Here is a 16,846-nt window from a genome sequence, read left to right as displayed (position 1 = left end):
ATGACTATTTGTGAGGACACTTATTAACCTTAAGGACCATAAATGACAAAAAAAAACATAGAGGACGCAATCTGATAGTTTCGCAAAACTCAGGAACGTTTTGTGATAATAAGCCATTAAATTTGTTATTTTTTTTGTTTTGTTATTTCTCACTCTCGGCTAGATGGTAGTGAGGGTGCGCGTGCCATGCTCCCTTGCCCTTTCTAAGAGCACCTCCAGCGCACAAGCCTTGCCAGGGCAACAGGCCCCCCACCAGCCCAAATCCAACTCCAGCGCAACCAAATGAGCCCGGGCAAGCTCTGGGTCCCACCAGCCTGGGCAAGCCCACGGGCAGATCTTGCCTGGGCTTCAGCCCGAAGGCGCTGACGTCACGCTGATGTCAGTGAGCGAAAAAAAATTCAATTTTAAATAAATAAACCAAAAAATAATGAATTTTTTCCTATAAGTACACAATAATTTTATTCACTTTCCACACCAAATCCTCATACAAATCTTCTCCTTCTAATATTTGTAAATTGTAATCATTTTTTTTCTTCTTGCATTTGTAAATTGTTTATATTTTCTTTCATATTTATTATTTTCTTGCATTTCTAAATTGTTTATATTTTGTTGCATAATCTTTTTTTTTTTTTCTTGCCCTTGCCCTTGCCTTTTGGGGTGGAACCAAAAAAGGCAAGGCTGCCACTATTCACGTGAATAGTGGCAGCTCTTGCCTTGCCTTTGTCTTGCCCTTGCCTTTTGAGGTGGAGGTGCTCTAACTTCCTTTTTGGTTTTTTTTTTTTTTTTTTTTCCTTCCCCAATTGCATCCCTAATTTATGTATTGAAAATCTTGTTTTTTGTTAAAGAAAAGTACATTAAAATATCTTAGTTAGTATATAAGATAAGGCTTGGGCTTGGGCTTAGTTAGTTAGTATATAAGAGTGACAATTTGCATGTGGGCTTGGGTTGGGGAGCAAAAGCTCTGTCTCTCGCGCGCCACACTATCTTTGCTTTTTCTAATTTCCTTTGTTGTTTTTCTAATCGCACCCCTAATTATGTATTGAAAATCTAGTTTTTTTGTTAAAATAAAAGTACATTAAAATATCTTAATTAGTAGATAAGATAAGGCTATTCAATTAATTGTGAAGTCCATGTCAATTAATTTCTACCTAGTGTCACAGGATGAGGTTTCGACACTCGAAACTTGTGCGGCCTTAGATTTGGTCGATGCCTCGAACAATCTAAGTTAGCCTAAAACCTGCAAAATTGGATCGAAATATCAAAAGTGAACAAGAATGCTAATAACACTGAAATAATGATTTGGGAGAAAGAATGTTTGTATTGCTCTCAAGAGAACTATATATCTGTGAGGATGGTTTGGGAAAATGAGGCATCTCCATTATATTCAACTCTTAGTCCTGAATGGATGGCTAAAATTACATTGATCTAACGGTCTAGCATATTACAAGGGAGGGGGGAAGTACTAGAACAAACAATGTATATAAGGAAATGGGATATACACAATAGATTGGACCTAGACACAATACTTGGACTGAGGACATTAGAATATTCTCACATATGCAAATATACAACGAATTGGGCCTCCCACACGTGGGCTAGAACCTCAAGTAAGCGGTCCATGACATTCTCCCTACACGTGGCCACTTTCCATGCAGTCTGTTGGAACAACAAGCTCACCAAGTTTATGCTCATTCTTGCCTTGACACCTTAACACCATCCACCTCCCTACTCCATGGCACCATATTATGCTCCAGACTCCCTTTCCACAACAAGGTGTACCTTGACAATCGGTACTCCCTCAAGCCTTTATTCCAAATATTAATGTTACCAACTGACTTATTACTCCAATTAAATTTTAGTCCAAAATCAATCAAACCAAAACAAGCAAATAAAAGAAAGTGTACAACAAATTTTTCGTGAAAAATCCCCAAGACGAGACTATAAAACTACAGGCACTTTGCCGGGCGAAAAACAATCCACTACTCAAATGCATTGAATTTTAGATATGGAATAATAGGGACAACATTGATACGTGGAACAAAATGCGAAAAACAACATCAACCGATCTTGAACACGAGGGACCAATATGTTGACCTTTAAAAGCGGTAGAGATCATGTGATAAAAAAAAGTTGTGAGTTAATGTGTGTGAAGGTTACATCTATATAAGTCCTAGGCTGCCCTTAAAATGTCACCCCTCCTTTACATTTGAGACACTTCTTATTCTGGAAACCCTCTACTTTTGTATTCTTTATACTATACTTTTGGGCAATGGGTTGCAGGCTTGGGAGGCTACAAATATTTGAAGACAGTCTTGTTGAAGAATATGAGTCTCACATCGAAAACATAACTAAATAAAATAAAATATATAATGAATAGTTCCACTACTAATATCACCGAGGCCTTTTGTGATAAAACCTCACACCTACTGACCTTTATAGGTGATTAAGTTGGAAACAATATCGGTGTTGTTGGTAGTGGACGGATGGCCCGTCTCTCTTAATTTAACAAGTCTTCAATGCTTCACCATACCAAACTTGTTTTCGTCCTCTATTTTGGTTATTGTAACTTATTGTTTCTTTAGTGATTTATATAATTTATGATGAACTTGTAATGAAGTTCAAGTTTTATGAACTTAAAATGAAGTTCGACCATGTACACAATTGCTCTATATGCAGCAAATGCATGATTCGATCTCGTTTCTCAGAAAGAATGACACACACATATGTAGACATGCTTTATCATATGAATGAACTTACGCGACTTAATACGATATATACGTACATGAATTAGAAGCAAGAAATGTATGTATAGAAAGATTAAGACCGACAAAACTAACGATCGACTACATAATGAAGAAAAATGCATATAATATCAATCTCAGATTTTGTGGAAGCAGTTCACAAGCTTCCCTTGGAAAAGGAAAAGTTGATCAAAAGTTCCAGAGCTAATAGAACAGAGAGAGTTAAGCTCCCCAGGATGATGGGAAAATGGCAACCATAATTAAAAACATACTTAACGTTTTATTAATTAGTTAATTACAATGTGTACACGATGCTAAACTCACAAACCAAACTAATCCTGTAGTAAACATTTTTATTGACACATAATAAGATGAAAAAAAAAAAGAAAAAGTGCAGACAAAACCATTAATCAATTTCTTTACCATTAATATTCAGTCCAATTACATCTGTGATCCATGGCTCCTTTGATCAGCTTTCCCAAGCCTACTAGCCAAAGAACTGATCACAACTGGCTTGTGCCCTGTGAACAAAGCGACATGACCCATGAGTTTGTCCTTCCTTGAAAATGTGGTTCCACATGAGCACTGCCACCTCAGATCCCCACAGTGCTTCTCATGGGTGCGCAGATCAGATAACACAGAAAACTGCTTCCTGTTGCACCTCTTGCACACATACATCTTGGGGCAATGGCTCCTCTTGTAGTGATTCTTCACACAGATCATCGACTTCAAGGGCTGGAACTTGGCGTGCTTCTGGTTCCACCTGCACCCTACTTGCGGGCATGAATATTTCCTTGGCAAATTCGTCGAAAAATCTGTGTTTCCATCTGTGCCTCCGGCACCATGATTGTTGTTGTTATTTGTATTGCTATTGTTTTTCTTCATGGGGTTGCTTAGTGCAACGGTGGTCTTGTACTCGTCCCCATGAGCCCTCATGTGCATTCTCAAATTCGCGTCGCGCTTGAACCCTTTCCCACAAACCTGGCAGTAATGGGTGTACTTGGCCAGCAAATCAGCAACGTCTAGCTCAATAATGTAGAAGCTTTTCGGAGAAATAGGCTGTTGCTTGCCTTGCACGTGCCTAGTTTTCGTATCTCTCGTGGTACAATCGATGTAGCTGTCGCTAAACCAATCGAGTGCTTGATCATCATTAGTTGGATAGAAAAGAGTTTCGATTTTATTTTCAAGGCCGCTACCAAAGTTTGGTTGCGAAAATAGAGGAGAAAGAGGCTTATTAAGGCCTTGATGGTGGAGCAATTGTTCTTCATGGTCAATAGTATTAGAAGTGCTAGTAGGGTTGTTATTACCTGGAGGAGGAGGAGGAGGAGGAGGGGACACAAGGGCCATTTGCTGACAGGTGAACATCATCGAAGAAGCCGTGACGATGATCTCTTGGATCACATTGTTCATGCTTGCTATGGCCATGCTGGTCGACTCCGGGGGTTGACTTTGATGGTGGTGATGATCTGGAGAGATAAGGATGCTGAACAGGGATTTGGCTTGGCGAACCTTCTCTTTGAGGACTGAGAGACTGTAGAGGAGAGAGGTTGAGTGGTTCTCTGGGCCTGAAGAGGTTGAAAATGAAGAAACTTGAGGATCTTCAGTCATGGAAAAGATTTGTGAACCTTGGTGCTCATCTTCTTCTTGTTGTGGCATGGTTTGGAAACAATTAGATGTGGCCCCAGAAATCATTTTTATTTCCAAGTTGTACAGCCTTTCGCTTTTGATTTGCTTTTTCTCCAATCTGCCTCCCCCTCTGAGTCTGGATCGTTGTTTCCTTAGATTGGCTTTTCAGATATTTTCCTGTGAAGGTTAAAAACTGTTTGTAGTGTATTGGTGGAGATTATATAGGGACATGCTTAAGAAAGAACCTACTTCAAGAATATATATGCTAAGTTTTCAGGTAGAGGAGAGAGAATACAGAGAGATAGAAGTCAACTTGGAGTTTAGAAATCAACTGATCATCCCCAGTTATGACCTTCCTCATATCTCACTACCCTCGCGTTAGGACAAGGTAAGCCCTTGTGAATAGAGTTTTCGAGAGTTGGCAAGTATAAATTAATTAATTAACTAATAAATATTAGTTTATCCGTTTACTTGCATGAATTGCCTACTAAGACTATACCTAGCTATTTCTTACACGTTCAACCCTTCACATTGTTTGTTCGTTTTTTTCTTAAAATTTCTATGAGACCAAAGTTTAATAAAGAAAGAATAAAATTCTAAGGTAGGTGTGTATATATATTCCCCTTCTATTTCTACTGAGAGATTCTTCAAATAATTTTATTTGAGGGAAGGACACCTTTTAGTGTTTCTTACAATTTTTATTTTATTTTAAACAATTCAAACAATCTATTTTTTAAGTCTACATTCATAGATCATCTTTGCAAAAAACTTAGACAAATCGTAAACCATTTCGACATCCAATTGTATCATACAAAATAAATGAACACGGTGTTTCAAGAAAGTACTAAAATTTCAATAACTCAATTGAGTGGTCACATGATATCTGATTCAAATTTGAATGATTATCTAAAAAATAGACGTTTAGATTAGTGAAATACAATGTGAAGTGGGCCCTATAAAGGTGTCCCTCAATAAAAACTCTCTGTATATATTATATATATATATATATATATATATACATGTTTTGGTGTTTGCAACTAAGGGGAGTCTAAGTAACGTAAACTTATCTTCACGTATGCGTGAATTGAAATTTTCAAAAGAATGATCTCATAACAATCATATCATTGAATCTTTTTTTTGGTCTGAATCAATTCATTGAATCAGTGATCATGTTAGTCGTCAGAAAGCATGCGGCTTGTATGCCATTTTGGTCCATGCTAGCTGCTTCTGCTGCTGCCCTTGTTTGAATACATGTGTTATTAACTACTCTGGGATTTGGATGAGCCCTTCGCCAGCTTAATAACTTCTAGTGATTAGTGAAACTAACTTATTAGTTAATTTCTTGTGTTATGATGTAGTCGCCACTTCACATCGATGAGTCTGAGCCGTTGATGCAAGTTCTCTTGCCTTATCTGTAACAACAACCCATTGCAGCGACTCGGCTGAATGGTTAGCTTGTGTTATGATATCTGATGAATATCGAAGTCATTGTGAGGGTTTACAATTATCAACGGTTGTCAATTATTGTTTACGAAAGTATATAACTTTCTATCTATAGTAAATTTAGCTTTAGCCCTTCAAAGTCATTTTTCCTCAATTACAATCCATCTCTTTATTTTTGTTTGAATAAAATCCTGTTTTTTCCTTAATAAAACCCGATGACTAGGATGCAACTCGACAAGTTACCTAATCAAGAGCAAAATCAAATTTATTGTACTTTTTTTTATTCTATTACTTTTATATTATTTTTATCCTAGTAAAATTTATATATTATTTGCCTAGGATAAAAATAACGTACCTGTTACTTTTTTTTACGAAAAATAATGTACCTAATGTGAATTTACTTACTATTCAAATAATATACCCAACTTTAATTAACGCATTTTGGATATAATTTACCTAATAATTTCCTATTATGTAATAATATAACTTGTAATTTACCTATTATGGGGATATTGTAGGTATATTAAAGCCACCACATTTATAGGTATATTGTGAAAATAATTTACCTACCCGTATTGGATATATACAAGATATATAGGTAAATTCGTAGGTACATTATATTGTATTGATAATAATTTACCTATTATATTTTATTAGGACGAAATTTGAGGGATTTTTTATTAGTCGAAATTTTAGGTATTAGAGGGAATGCCCCAAAATAAAAAAAAATAAAAATGGAGTCATTGATATACTATAAATGAAGAAGTATTAATTAGAAATGAGGGACTTAATACCATATTTGAAAACCGTCAGGCTTGACTTTTCTGAAGTCGAGTGGCAAATAATGTAAATATATAGGAGTACTATGACCTTTTATATCTTACGGAGCATTTTAGTTTGAAGTTGTGTTTTATACATAGATTTCAAAATTAATGAGTTGATGTCAAAGAAATAGAAATTGTAGGGGCTATTTTAGACCAGCCCAAATTTCTAGTATGATCATAGCTAATTTGGTTGAATGTTTAATAACTTCTAGTATGATGAATGATGGAAATATTTTTACTGACCACTTTAACTCAAGGTGTATGCTTACTATCTTTCTTAATACTTGACAAGTGTTCATAGACATAACCATGATTAATTTTTACTTTGATTTATGTAACCATGGTTATGTTTATGGACACCAAGACACGTGTCAAGTGTTGAGAAGGATGGTGAGCAAAAATACTCCTAATGGATTATATTGTTCTAACATGAACTTTTCATAAACGATCCAATAAACTATTTTAAGAGATTAAGACAACAAGGCTGCATTCTTTCATACCCATGTATGGCACACTTCATGATTACGTTCGCACTTGTTTAAACGACTTTCCAACATCCGCCGCCACGACCAAATTAACTCAAGGTCTTTCTTTTGTATAATGAATTATGAAAGTATGTGCTATATTCAAATGGCCCAACCGGCATTATATGGACAGGTTTAGGACATAAAGAATCCACAGAGCATGGATATTATTATTAGAACATCTTCAACCCAAGGGTGGAAACTCAAATTTTGAGTTTTGAGTCTAAAAAATTTCTCCACCCATGTATTTTTCGGGGTGAAAATTTGAGAAATCTCAAATTTGGAGTGAAATTTCAGTCCCAATATTGCCTGGACTCATATTTTTTGTGGGCACAAAATCTGTTTTTTATTCTTTTTTTCTTGGCTGGAAGCCCACTTGCTGACCAATCAAATCTGATTTGCTGTTGGGCAATGGCTATATTTTGGACTCGTGTTTGGGCATGCAAATAAAGGTGGCGCACATTTCAATCTTGTTGGGCAATGGCTATATTTTCAAAATAAATCTGATTTGCTGTTTTTTTTTTTTAAAAAAAAGTGAAATTCTATTATGTTTTGGAATTATTTTTTTAGGTTAAATGTTTAGAAAATTAAATCACGAGTGTTGAAATAAAAATAATATCAAGAAAAAAAATTTAGAGGTAAATAATTCTTAAACAATTTAATAAAGTTACGGACTCAAATTATGAGTCTGCAAGGTTGGAGGAAAAAAAAATTTGAATCCTGAAAATACATGAATAGTTGTATTTTTTAGGGTGGAAATTTGAATTTAACCCCATAGTTGGAGATGGCCTTACTAGGTCTAGATGGCTACCTGCTTTGGTTTTATTTTTATTTTTAATTTTTTTTTTGTGTGGGAGAAAAGGGGGTGAAAACCCCAGATAAAACCTGCCTGCTTTGTTTTTAATACTACTTGAAGCATGCTTTTGGTCTGCCATTTTCATCCCAAGCCAATATTTCTTATTTCTTATTTTTTAAAAAAGTTATTAATTAACAAAATCTTGGGTGTGTGGATGGATGAGGTACGTATACCTAGGTTTTTTCTTCATAGATAGACCCACGGGCAGGGCAGATCCTCCTTGGTGATTAAAAAACGAAGAAGTAAACGCTTATGAATATATATATGTACAAAACGAGTGTTATATATTTTGTATAAAACATATATATATGATAGTCAAGCTAGCTTGAATATGCAATAATATTGTCAGAATAATTTGTAGGGGTTTTTAATTGGGTGTGGGTTCTTGGAACAAATGATCATCGACAACAACTTGGTTTTGGATGCGGTATTTTGCAACTTGTAAGCTACAAGGAATTAATTATTCTTTTGAATAGTAATTAAGGCTTATTATATTTAATTAATTGCCTTCCTATGTATCAATCTCAAGGTGGATGGATCATGGATGATGGCTCTCCCAAAGTCGCTCTTGTCGACGATGGCCCCTCTCATTTGTTAGTACGTAAGCTGTGTCTGCAAAGAGAGAGAGAGAGAGAGAGAGAGAGAGAGAGAGAGAGAGAGAGAGAGAGGGCTTTTCCAGATGTTCTCTCGAATTTTCTCCTCTGAAAGGGTTTCAAACCATTCTCTTGAGCTTTTTTGGGTTTCTCTGGAATCTTTTTGTCTCTCAACCTCAGGTTGGTGGGATTCAAGTTTGAGCTGAGCTTGAGGAATTGGCTAGAATGTTTCTTCCACACCACAGCTTAGAGCTTTACATGCTTACGTGGCAACGAGCGAAACTCAACTTGCTAGACTGACTTATACAAGGGATCTCTCCTTAATAGTCCCCTATTTGGATTTTGTGTTCTAAAGACTAATTAGGTTACTTTTCCACTGTTGAGACCCAAAAAATTCATGATTGGACCCAAATAAATTATCAGCCCGAAACGCCATTTTATTAAGAAAAGGCATAAAAAAGAGGTACTCGAAAACTTGCCACATACGAATTGAAATTCATGCGCCATGCTAATTCACCATGCTAGCTCTACAAGCCCATGCCAAAATTAAACATCAAGGATGATAAAAAAAATTAAAGCACGCCAAGCGACATGCCATGCCAAGCATGAAATCGTTGTTTCACACCCAAACACACTACAAGCCTAAGTGGGCCCAAGCCACTCAAAATGCCCGGGGCTTGCTTGAGTGAGTTGTGGTATGGATGGTAATAGGTCGTCATGAGGCCCATTGATGGGACGAGAAATGGAGGTTCCGGGTTGCTTGGGAGCCTCGGGACCCAAGCCCATTTCTTAAGCCCAAATATATGGGTGAGCAAAAAGGGGAAAATAACTCAACCAAAATTAGCCTAGTCAAAGGATAGCCCAACCAAAAGCCTAATGTTTAAATAGCCCACTTATTTAATGAAGTACCTTAGCCCATACAAAATTTCACAATAAGCCACAAAAGCCTCAGCCCTTTGCTAGAAAAATAGAAGCCACGTAGAAGAGGTCTGCAGGATCACTAAACAGAGCTGCTGGAAAGTGCCAGCACATGGGAATGGATCAAGTTCCAAAACAAAACACCAGAGAGACCAAGGGATATTAGCATGTAAGTTGTCAGGAAGAGGAGTACCCTTTCAAACCAGCATATACACCCAGTTGTTTTCCTTTATCAGTGTTGGCCCAGGAAAGAGAAGGGAAAGAAGAAGAAAGTAGCCAAGAGTGGAGCTTCCTACTGAAGCAGCCGCGGGAAAGGGGGTCTTGAGCTCCAAAACTCCTGATTTTGTGCAAATAGATAAGGGGAAATCTCACCCAGATAGGAAAGTCAAGAGAGGAGAGGAAAAAGGATGGGAAGGTTTGCCAAGATTGGGAAGAAACCATCAGGGTTTCTTGGGAAAGGATAGTTTCCCGCAGCTATAAAAGGAGGTCCCCTCCACCTAGCAAAAACCAACCCAGGCTGAGAGAGCAAGCTTCCTCTCTTACTAGCAAAATCCAGTAACCTTATTCACCCTTCTTCTTCGTTCTGCTTTGCTTGACAGATTATTTTCAGAATCTGTCAAGCTGCCGGAAGAGGCGATGTTCATCTTTTACCTTCTTTCAGTTAAGATCACCCTGCAAATCTGGTTTCCCTCATTTTAAACACTCACATTTCTCCTTAAGAAGCCTTATTTTCCTCTTTGGTGCTCAACTCATGCTGACCCTGCTCCCATGCCACAAGCTCTTCATGCTAAACCAAGATCTTATCTGAAAGCAAGCACAGAACACCTGTAAGCAACCCTCATTTTCATTGATGAAGGTAACTACAACACTTCCTAAGGTTTTGCTGCCCTTTCGAAGTGCTTTTGGGGCTTAATTTTCGAACTCCAGCACATGGGGCAATTTCAGTGATTTCCCTTTTTTTGACAGCTCAGCCCATTTACAGCTGCAGGGAGAAAAAAGACCCCCACATCCACTCAAACAAAACTTTGGACTTGGCCAACTCAAAGTGTCAACATTATATCTTTTTCCTTGCCGAAATTAAAATGAGGTTAAACTGTATAGCTAAAATTGATGTAAAGTATCAACAATCTGTATATAGTTACATTATTTGAGGTACACTCTTTAAATTTCCCTTTGATTTTTTTTTCAACGACCCAAATAGTATATTTTTCAAGTCTTCATATTCATAGATCATCCTTACAAAAAATCAGGCAAATTGAAAATCATTAAGGCATCTAGTTGGGACCAACAAAATACACGAATACGGTGCTTCAAGAAAAAACTATAATAACAACCATCTAATTGAATGGTCAAATAGTTTTGGACTCAAGTGACTTTTTTTTAGTAGAGAATGCGTAGTGCGCCCTACAAGGTGTCCCTCAAATACGCTTATTTATTTATTTATCTTTTTAATTCATAAAAAAATAAAAGAGAAACAAGAATTTTCGTTATGTCGTTTAACCTCAATTTAATTTCGTTCATGTAATTTAATTGTTTCAATCAGGAATTTGTAGTTTTTTTTAGAAGTTCTGAGATTACATTCATAATTGAGCAAAAAAAACCTATAGTCACTAGTGGTGGGCACGGTCCAGTTTGGTCTGATTCTCATCCCAAACTATAATCGACACTATTTATTTGATTTAGTTTAGACCAAATTTTTTATTTTTACCCCTAAGCCGATTCGGTTTTCGGTTTTGGACCATATTTTATATATATATATATATATATATTAACTACAAAACGCAACAAATTTTTTATTTTTGGGCTTAAAATTTCACAAATGGCCCAATTTCATGCAAAAGGGAGGTGACTGGGCCTAAAAAAGAGAAGTGATTTGGAGTTAGACTTAGTAAAAGATTAGAAATATAGCATTGGGTTTAAATATTTTATTACAAAATTTAAAAATACATAGACGGTCCGATTTGGCCCGGTCCAGTTTTTTCACTATAAGTCGAAACTGGACCAAATTGGTCCAGTCTAGTTTTAGGTCAACTCGGTTCGATTTTTTGTCAACCCAGTATTTCGGTTTTTTGGGGTCTAATTCAGCTTGATTTTCATGTTTAAATGCTCATCCCTGCTAGCCACAAATGGCCATTTCAATAACTGAGTGATATAACATTAAAATTAAGACAATCTGGTGCACCTCTACTGAGGATCACGCGAGAGCATAAAAGTTGTGGCATAGGCATTCCAACTAAGATTGCAAACTCAGAACAACCAAAACGAGATAAAGCTTGAAAAAACCAAGCCATAACAATACAAATAAATCTCTCACAAAAAAGAGATGAAAAGCTCTCACAAAAAAGAGGTAGAAACTCTCACAAAAGGAGAGGTGAAAACCACACAAAAAATCCAAAGAGTCTATGCGACTTATTATTCCAAACATAAAGAAACTGCAAAAAGACTTCACTATGAATTTAGGTGATGTTTTTATTGTTGAGTATGAGTTATAGGGCTTTTCTATGGAATTAATTTGGCTTGGGATACTAGTTTTTAGAATGGTGGAGGTTGAGTGTGACTCTAGTTCTACAGTGGCTCTGTTAAATAACCCAATTGTTTCAACTCATCCCATGTTCAGTATTATCAACTGATTCATTTTGAAGATTTGGGAGGATTGGAACTGCTTTGTTAAGCATGTCTTTCGTGAGCAAAATTATGTTGCAGATGCCTTGGCAGCCAAATGTTTTGAGTTTAGTCATGATCTCCATGTTTCTGAAGAAGTTTCTTTCTTAGTACCATCTTAGATACTGATGCTCGAGGTGTAGCTAGGCCTCGTTTAGTTTCTGTTTAACTTTGCTGCTTTGGGGTTTTAGCCCTCCCCCGTACCAAAAATAAGAAAAAGCATATAATAAGTGCTTCTCTACAAAGTGTTTTCGGTTGTCTGAAAGCACTTTTACCCCTCTAGAAGAACTCCCAAACATGCCCTTGGTTTCTTTTGAGAGATCCAATTTCATGTCTCCTTGGCTCCCAAGTTTGCAAATGAAGTGATTTTGCTGATGACGTAGGGTGCCTGTGGCAAGTCACTTGCTTCATTCCCCAACGGGTATACATCCAATCCAATCCAATTGCTAGGAAAAGGCTTTCAAATTGCTTCTGGGCCGCACGTGAGAGCAACCACATCCAACTTGTATAAACCAATTCATCATCTTCTTTTTTTCTTTCTTTTTCTTTTTTCCCAAATAAACCAATTCATCATCACCCGAATATTCTTCGCCACCCTTTTCCCCAAAGAAGCAAAAACCCTCGACTTTTTTGGAGTTTGAAATTCAACACTTTTGCCTTAGATCGGAGTAATTTCTTTGCTTTGATTTGTAGCTATGAAAAGTGAAGAGGTTTTTCTGGCAGAAAATTTCCTACCACTTCTCTGCCGGAGCTAAAAGTCCAATATACCCCTAACAACAACATCACGTGCTATTTACATAGTTAAACTTGACGAATTTTGTTACAATAGGACTCAATTGGAACTACTTGCCGAATTCACGGATGTAATTGCCACATAAAAAGTTTCAGAACTCAATTGAAACTTGAAATAAAGTTCAGGACGTCTATAGTTATAAAAAAAACCCTCTTTTTTTCCGCAAAATAATTTAATTTAATTTAATTTATTTTCCACTAAAAGGAAAAGGGTGAATTGTTGTAATTCAAAAGTTATTAGGTGGGTAGCATTCGTAGTTTGCATTTTGCAGAGAGGTCAAAATGATAAAACACAAAATTGTGCTTGTCTCTGTGACATAACAGAGGCATAACAAAGAGATAAGGTCATAAATCTCATAAAGCCCAAGAGAGTGTATGTGTGTGAAAGGGAGAGAGTGTGAGCTTGTGTAAGAGTGAAAGAAAGTGTGGCAATGGCATCCACAGCATCGACTCTTTCATGGAGTTCTTCCTCATTGCTTCAAAGCTTCGCTGCAAACACAAACGAAGCCTGTAAATTGTCAGATAGAAGAACGGGCTTGGTGGTTTTCGCTCAAAAGAAAGCCAAGAAGGCTCGAACGGTAATTATAAGAAAGGGGTTCTCTTCTAACACTTTGGTGTTTCTATATTTTTACCAGATAGTACAAAATTTGTATGGTCTCTGCTCTGAGAATTCATAAAAGAAGAACCCACCTCAATTTGAGCCACATGGTTTGCTAAGCACAGTTGGGTTGGGTGAATTTTTGTCCAAGATTTTCCTTTTATTCAATTTTGTTCTTAATCATTCTCAGAAAATTAGTGAGCTAGAATGTAGCATTATGATGGGGTTGTTAATTGTTGTTGTTGTTGTTGTTGATTGGTTCAGATAATTCTCAAGGAGGATATAGCTGACCTGGGAAAGAAAGGGGAGCTTCGTAGTGTGAAAGCTGGTTATTACAGGAATTATCTGCTACCGTTGGGCAAGGCCCAGCTTGTCACTCCTGTGCTGCTCAAGTAATGAATAACTATCTTACGTGAAATTGTTTCCTTTCTCTACTTTGTTCATTTTTGTTGTAGTTTACTTTTGAAGTTTTCAATTCTGAAGTTAGAATAATACTTTTCTCAATCTTTTGTGTTGTGTTTACGGAGTCAACCGAATTTGATGACAAAAAGTTGGAAAACTTAAAGATGGGACTTGGACAGAATGATGAGGGAATCAATTATTATTTTGGCAAATACAAACGTTACCACATAAACATTTCAAGTTATAAACCTACAATGGACAGAGGAGGCATATACAAGTTTTGAGAGTAATGTATGAATGTTGCTTGATATAGGGTGATGTTTGTGGTGAGGTTTAATTATAGCTTTTATAGTGTTTAATTGTACCTCTGAAACTCTTTCATAACATTCAACAAAAGAAATTGAATACTTTCTCAATCTTTTGTGTTGTGTTTACGGAGTCAACCGAATTTGATGACAAAAAGTTGGAAAACTTAAAGATGGGACTTGGACAGAATGATGAGGGAATCAATTATTATTTTGGCAAATACAAACGTTACCACATAAACATTTCAAGTTATAAACCTACAATGGACAGAGGAGGCATATACAAGTTTTGAGAGTAATGTATGAATGTTGCTTGATATAGGGTGATGTTTGTGGTGAGGTTTAATTATAGCTTTTATAGTGTTTAATTGTACCTCTGAAACTCTTTCATAACATTCAACAAAAGAAATTGAATACAAGGGTTTTCAACCTATTCCTAGGACGCACAGATACTGCGTTCCACACTCATGTCATATCAATATGAAGTAGTAATACTTCTTAAGTTCTGTTTGGTACATATAAAGATTGATAAGCAACATGTCATACAAAGATCCAGTTATAAGATATTTGATCTATGTTGTAATATATGTTATGATTCACCAAAACAAAAATATCACTCATTAAAGATTGATAAGCAACATGTCATACAAAAAATTTGTGTTTATAGCGTGGCATAAACATTACTTTTGGGGGGAGATGAATCAACATTCCTAATGGCACTCATGCTTTATTTTTTGTCGAAAATTAATTATACTCTATCTTGAGAACATGTTATCATTGCACGCTTTTTCTAATTGCTCTTTCCAGGGAAATGAAGATGGAAGACGAAAGGATTGAGGCAGAGAAAATAAGGGTATTTAGATAACACATGTATTTTTTCCCCCTGCCTCATGTGCCGTGCCCCTCATATGTTTTCTTATGCTGTAACTCAAACTATAGATATAAAATTAGATGTACTTTTTGCCTTGTTTCTTTACACCCCTTTACACATATCATTCATTTAAGGCTCAGGTTTTGGGCCTTTGGACATATCAGATCATCCTAAACTGGATTGAAAAGCACATTTTTGTATTCTCTTAGAGATTATCCTGAATGCTTTATATTATAATACCATGCTACATCCGGCTGTCTGTTAGTCTCATTAATTGTCAGGTCAAACATAGCAAGGCTTGTCACTAATAGGAGAGATTCTTGGGTGCAGCTGCCCTATGCAGCAGCACACTCACAAAGGAGTGAGGCCAGGTAGGACCCCCATACGGGGGTGCCACTTCTTTGTGAGTGTGCTGCTGCATCGGGCAGTCTCACCCAAATGCTAATAATTGCATTTAATCTCTCTAGGCAGTAGATTCTATATTGTCTGAATTTGTCCTATTAATTATGTCTTGTTTGATTATTTCATCTTGGTGCAGGTAAAAGAAGAGGCGCAGCAACTTGCTATTATTTTTGAAACTGTTGGAGGTTTCAAGGTGAAGCGCAAAGGTGGAAAAGGAAAGCTAATTTTTGGAAGGTGAGTTATATTCAGTGCGACATTAAGCACTCAGTGCACTCTCTGCATATGTTGTTTAACACAGACATATTTCTGCAGTGTGACCCCGCAAGATCTCGTTGACATAATCAAGGCACAACTTAACAGGTAGTATCTTTTATCTAGTAAGAGTATGATTTATATATCAATCACAATTTTCACTTTGTGCACTGTTACTGCATTCTGAATACCCCACTTGAATGCATGAGATATATACCATATAGGCTCTTAGCACAAGCATCCATAATTTTACAATTAAGAATTTTTAGCAGAAAAGTTTTACTTCTAAGCCACAGCACCCCCAAGCAAAAAAAGAAGGGAGAAAATATGTATTTAATTTTCCTAATACTCTCTTTGGCCAATGAAATCCAGAATTTAGAAAGTTCAACAACGTGCAACTAGAGATGGTCTCTGCATCTTTTCACATCTATGCATTTGATCAAAGGCTTGCCCACATTTGTCTTTTTAACTATGCTAAACACATCCAGGCTTGTCTGATTGCTCCATTCTCTGCCCTTTCATTCATCTGTAGGGATGTGGACAAGCGAATTGTTTCTCTTCCAGATATTCGAGAGATAGGAGAGTATATTGCAGAACTGAAGCTTCACCCAGAAGTGACTGCTAAAGTGCGGGTGATCGTTTCTGCTAACTAGGGATAAGCACGTTCTGGAGTTGTCTTTGGAGGCCCACTTGAATAGAGAAGATGAATTTTTGATGTGTTTATGCAGGATGTACATGGCCAAAGTACTATCAACATCATGAAATCTAATGAAAGTGGAGGGTGGCTGTAATCTAATGAAAGTATAGATGTATAAATCTGATTTACCTTCGGCTGTGCCAATGTATGTTTATTCCTCATTGGAGGGTGGCCTTTTGATGAGAAGCCATCTCTGGACAATTCTTTTTCCATTTTCTATATAAACCTTTTTTTTGGGCAATATTATTTGTTTATTGTCAGTATAATTTTTCTCCTCAGCAACACCTTTGGTTCTGGGAGTCTTGGGACTAATTGGGATGTAGTTGAAAAACTAGTTTAAC

The 16,846-nt window shown here is 36.6% G+C and overlaps 2 protein-coding genes across 2 annotated transcripts; one reads left to right on the top strand and one right to left on the bottom strand.

Annotated features, from left to right (window-relative positions):
* Nucleotides 1–3,182: 3,182 nt before the first annotated feature.
* Nucleotides 3,183–4,529, bottom strand: LOC117632677 (protein SENSITIVE TO PROTON RHIZOTOXICITY 2). Its single transcript, XM_034366228.1, has one exon. The coding sequence runs from the start codon at nucleotides 4,431–4,433 to the stop codon at nucleotides 3,183–3,185; it is 1,251 nt and encodes a 416-aa protein (XP_034222119.1). The 5' UTR covers nucleotides 4,434–4,529.
* Nucleotides 4,530–13,288: 8,759 nt separating this feature from the next.
* LOC117631010 (50S ribosomal protein L9, chloroplastic) lies at nucleotides 13,289–16,746 on the top strand. The gene is made up of 6 exons (XM_034363917.1): nucleotides 13,289–13,556; nucleotides 13,841–13,968; nucleotides 15,091–15,136; nucleotides 15,693–15,790; nucleotides 15,869–15,916; nucleotides 16,341–16,746. The coding sequence occupies exons 1-6, from the start codon at nucleotides 13,410–13,412 to the stop codon at nucleotides 16,459–16,461; spliced, it is 588 nt and encodes a 195-aa protein (XP_034219808.1). The 5' UTR covers nucleotides 13,289–13,409; the 3' UTR covers nucleotides 16,462–16,746.
* The last annotated feature ends 100 nt before the right edge of the window (nucleotides 16,747–16,846 follow it).

Source organism: Prunus dulcis, chromosome 6 (genome assembly GCF_902201215.1).
Source record: "Prunus dulcis chromosome 6, ALMONDv2, whole genome shotgun sequence".
In the NCBI taxonomy this organism is placed as follows: domain Eukaryota; kingdom Viridiplantae; phylum Streptophyta; class Magnoliopsida; order Rosales; family Rosaceae; genus Prunus; species Prunus dulcis.
Note: the sequence above shows the minus strand (reverse complement) of the source record. Positions and strands in the feature narration are given on the sequence as shown.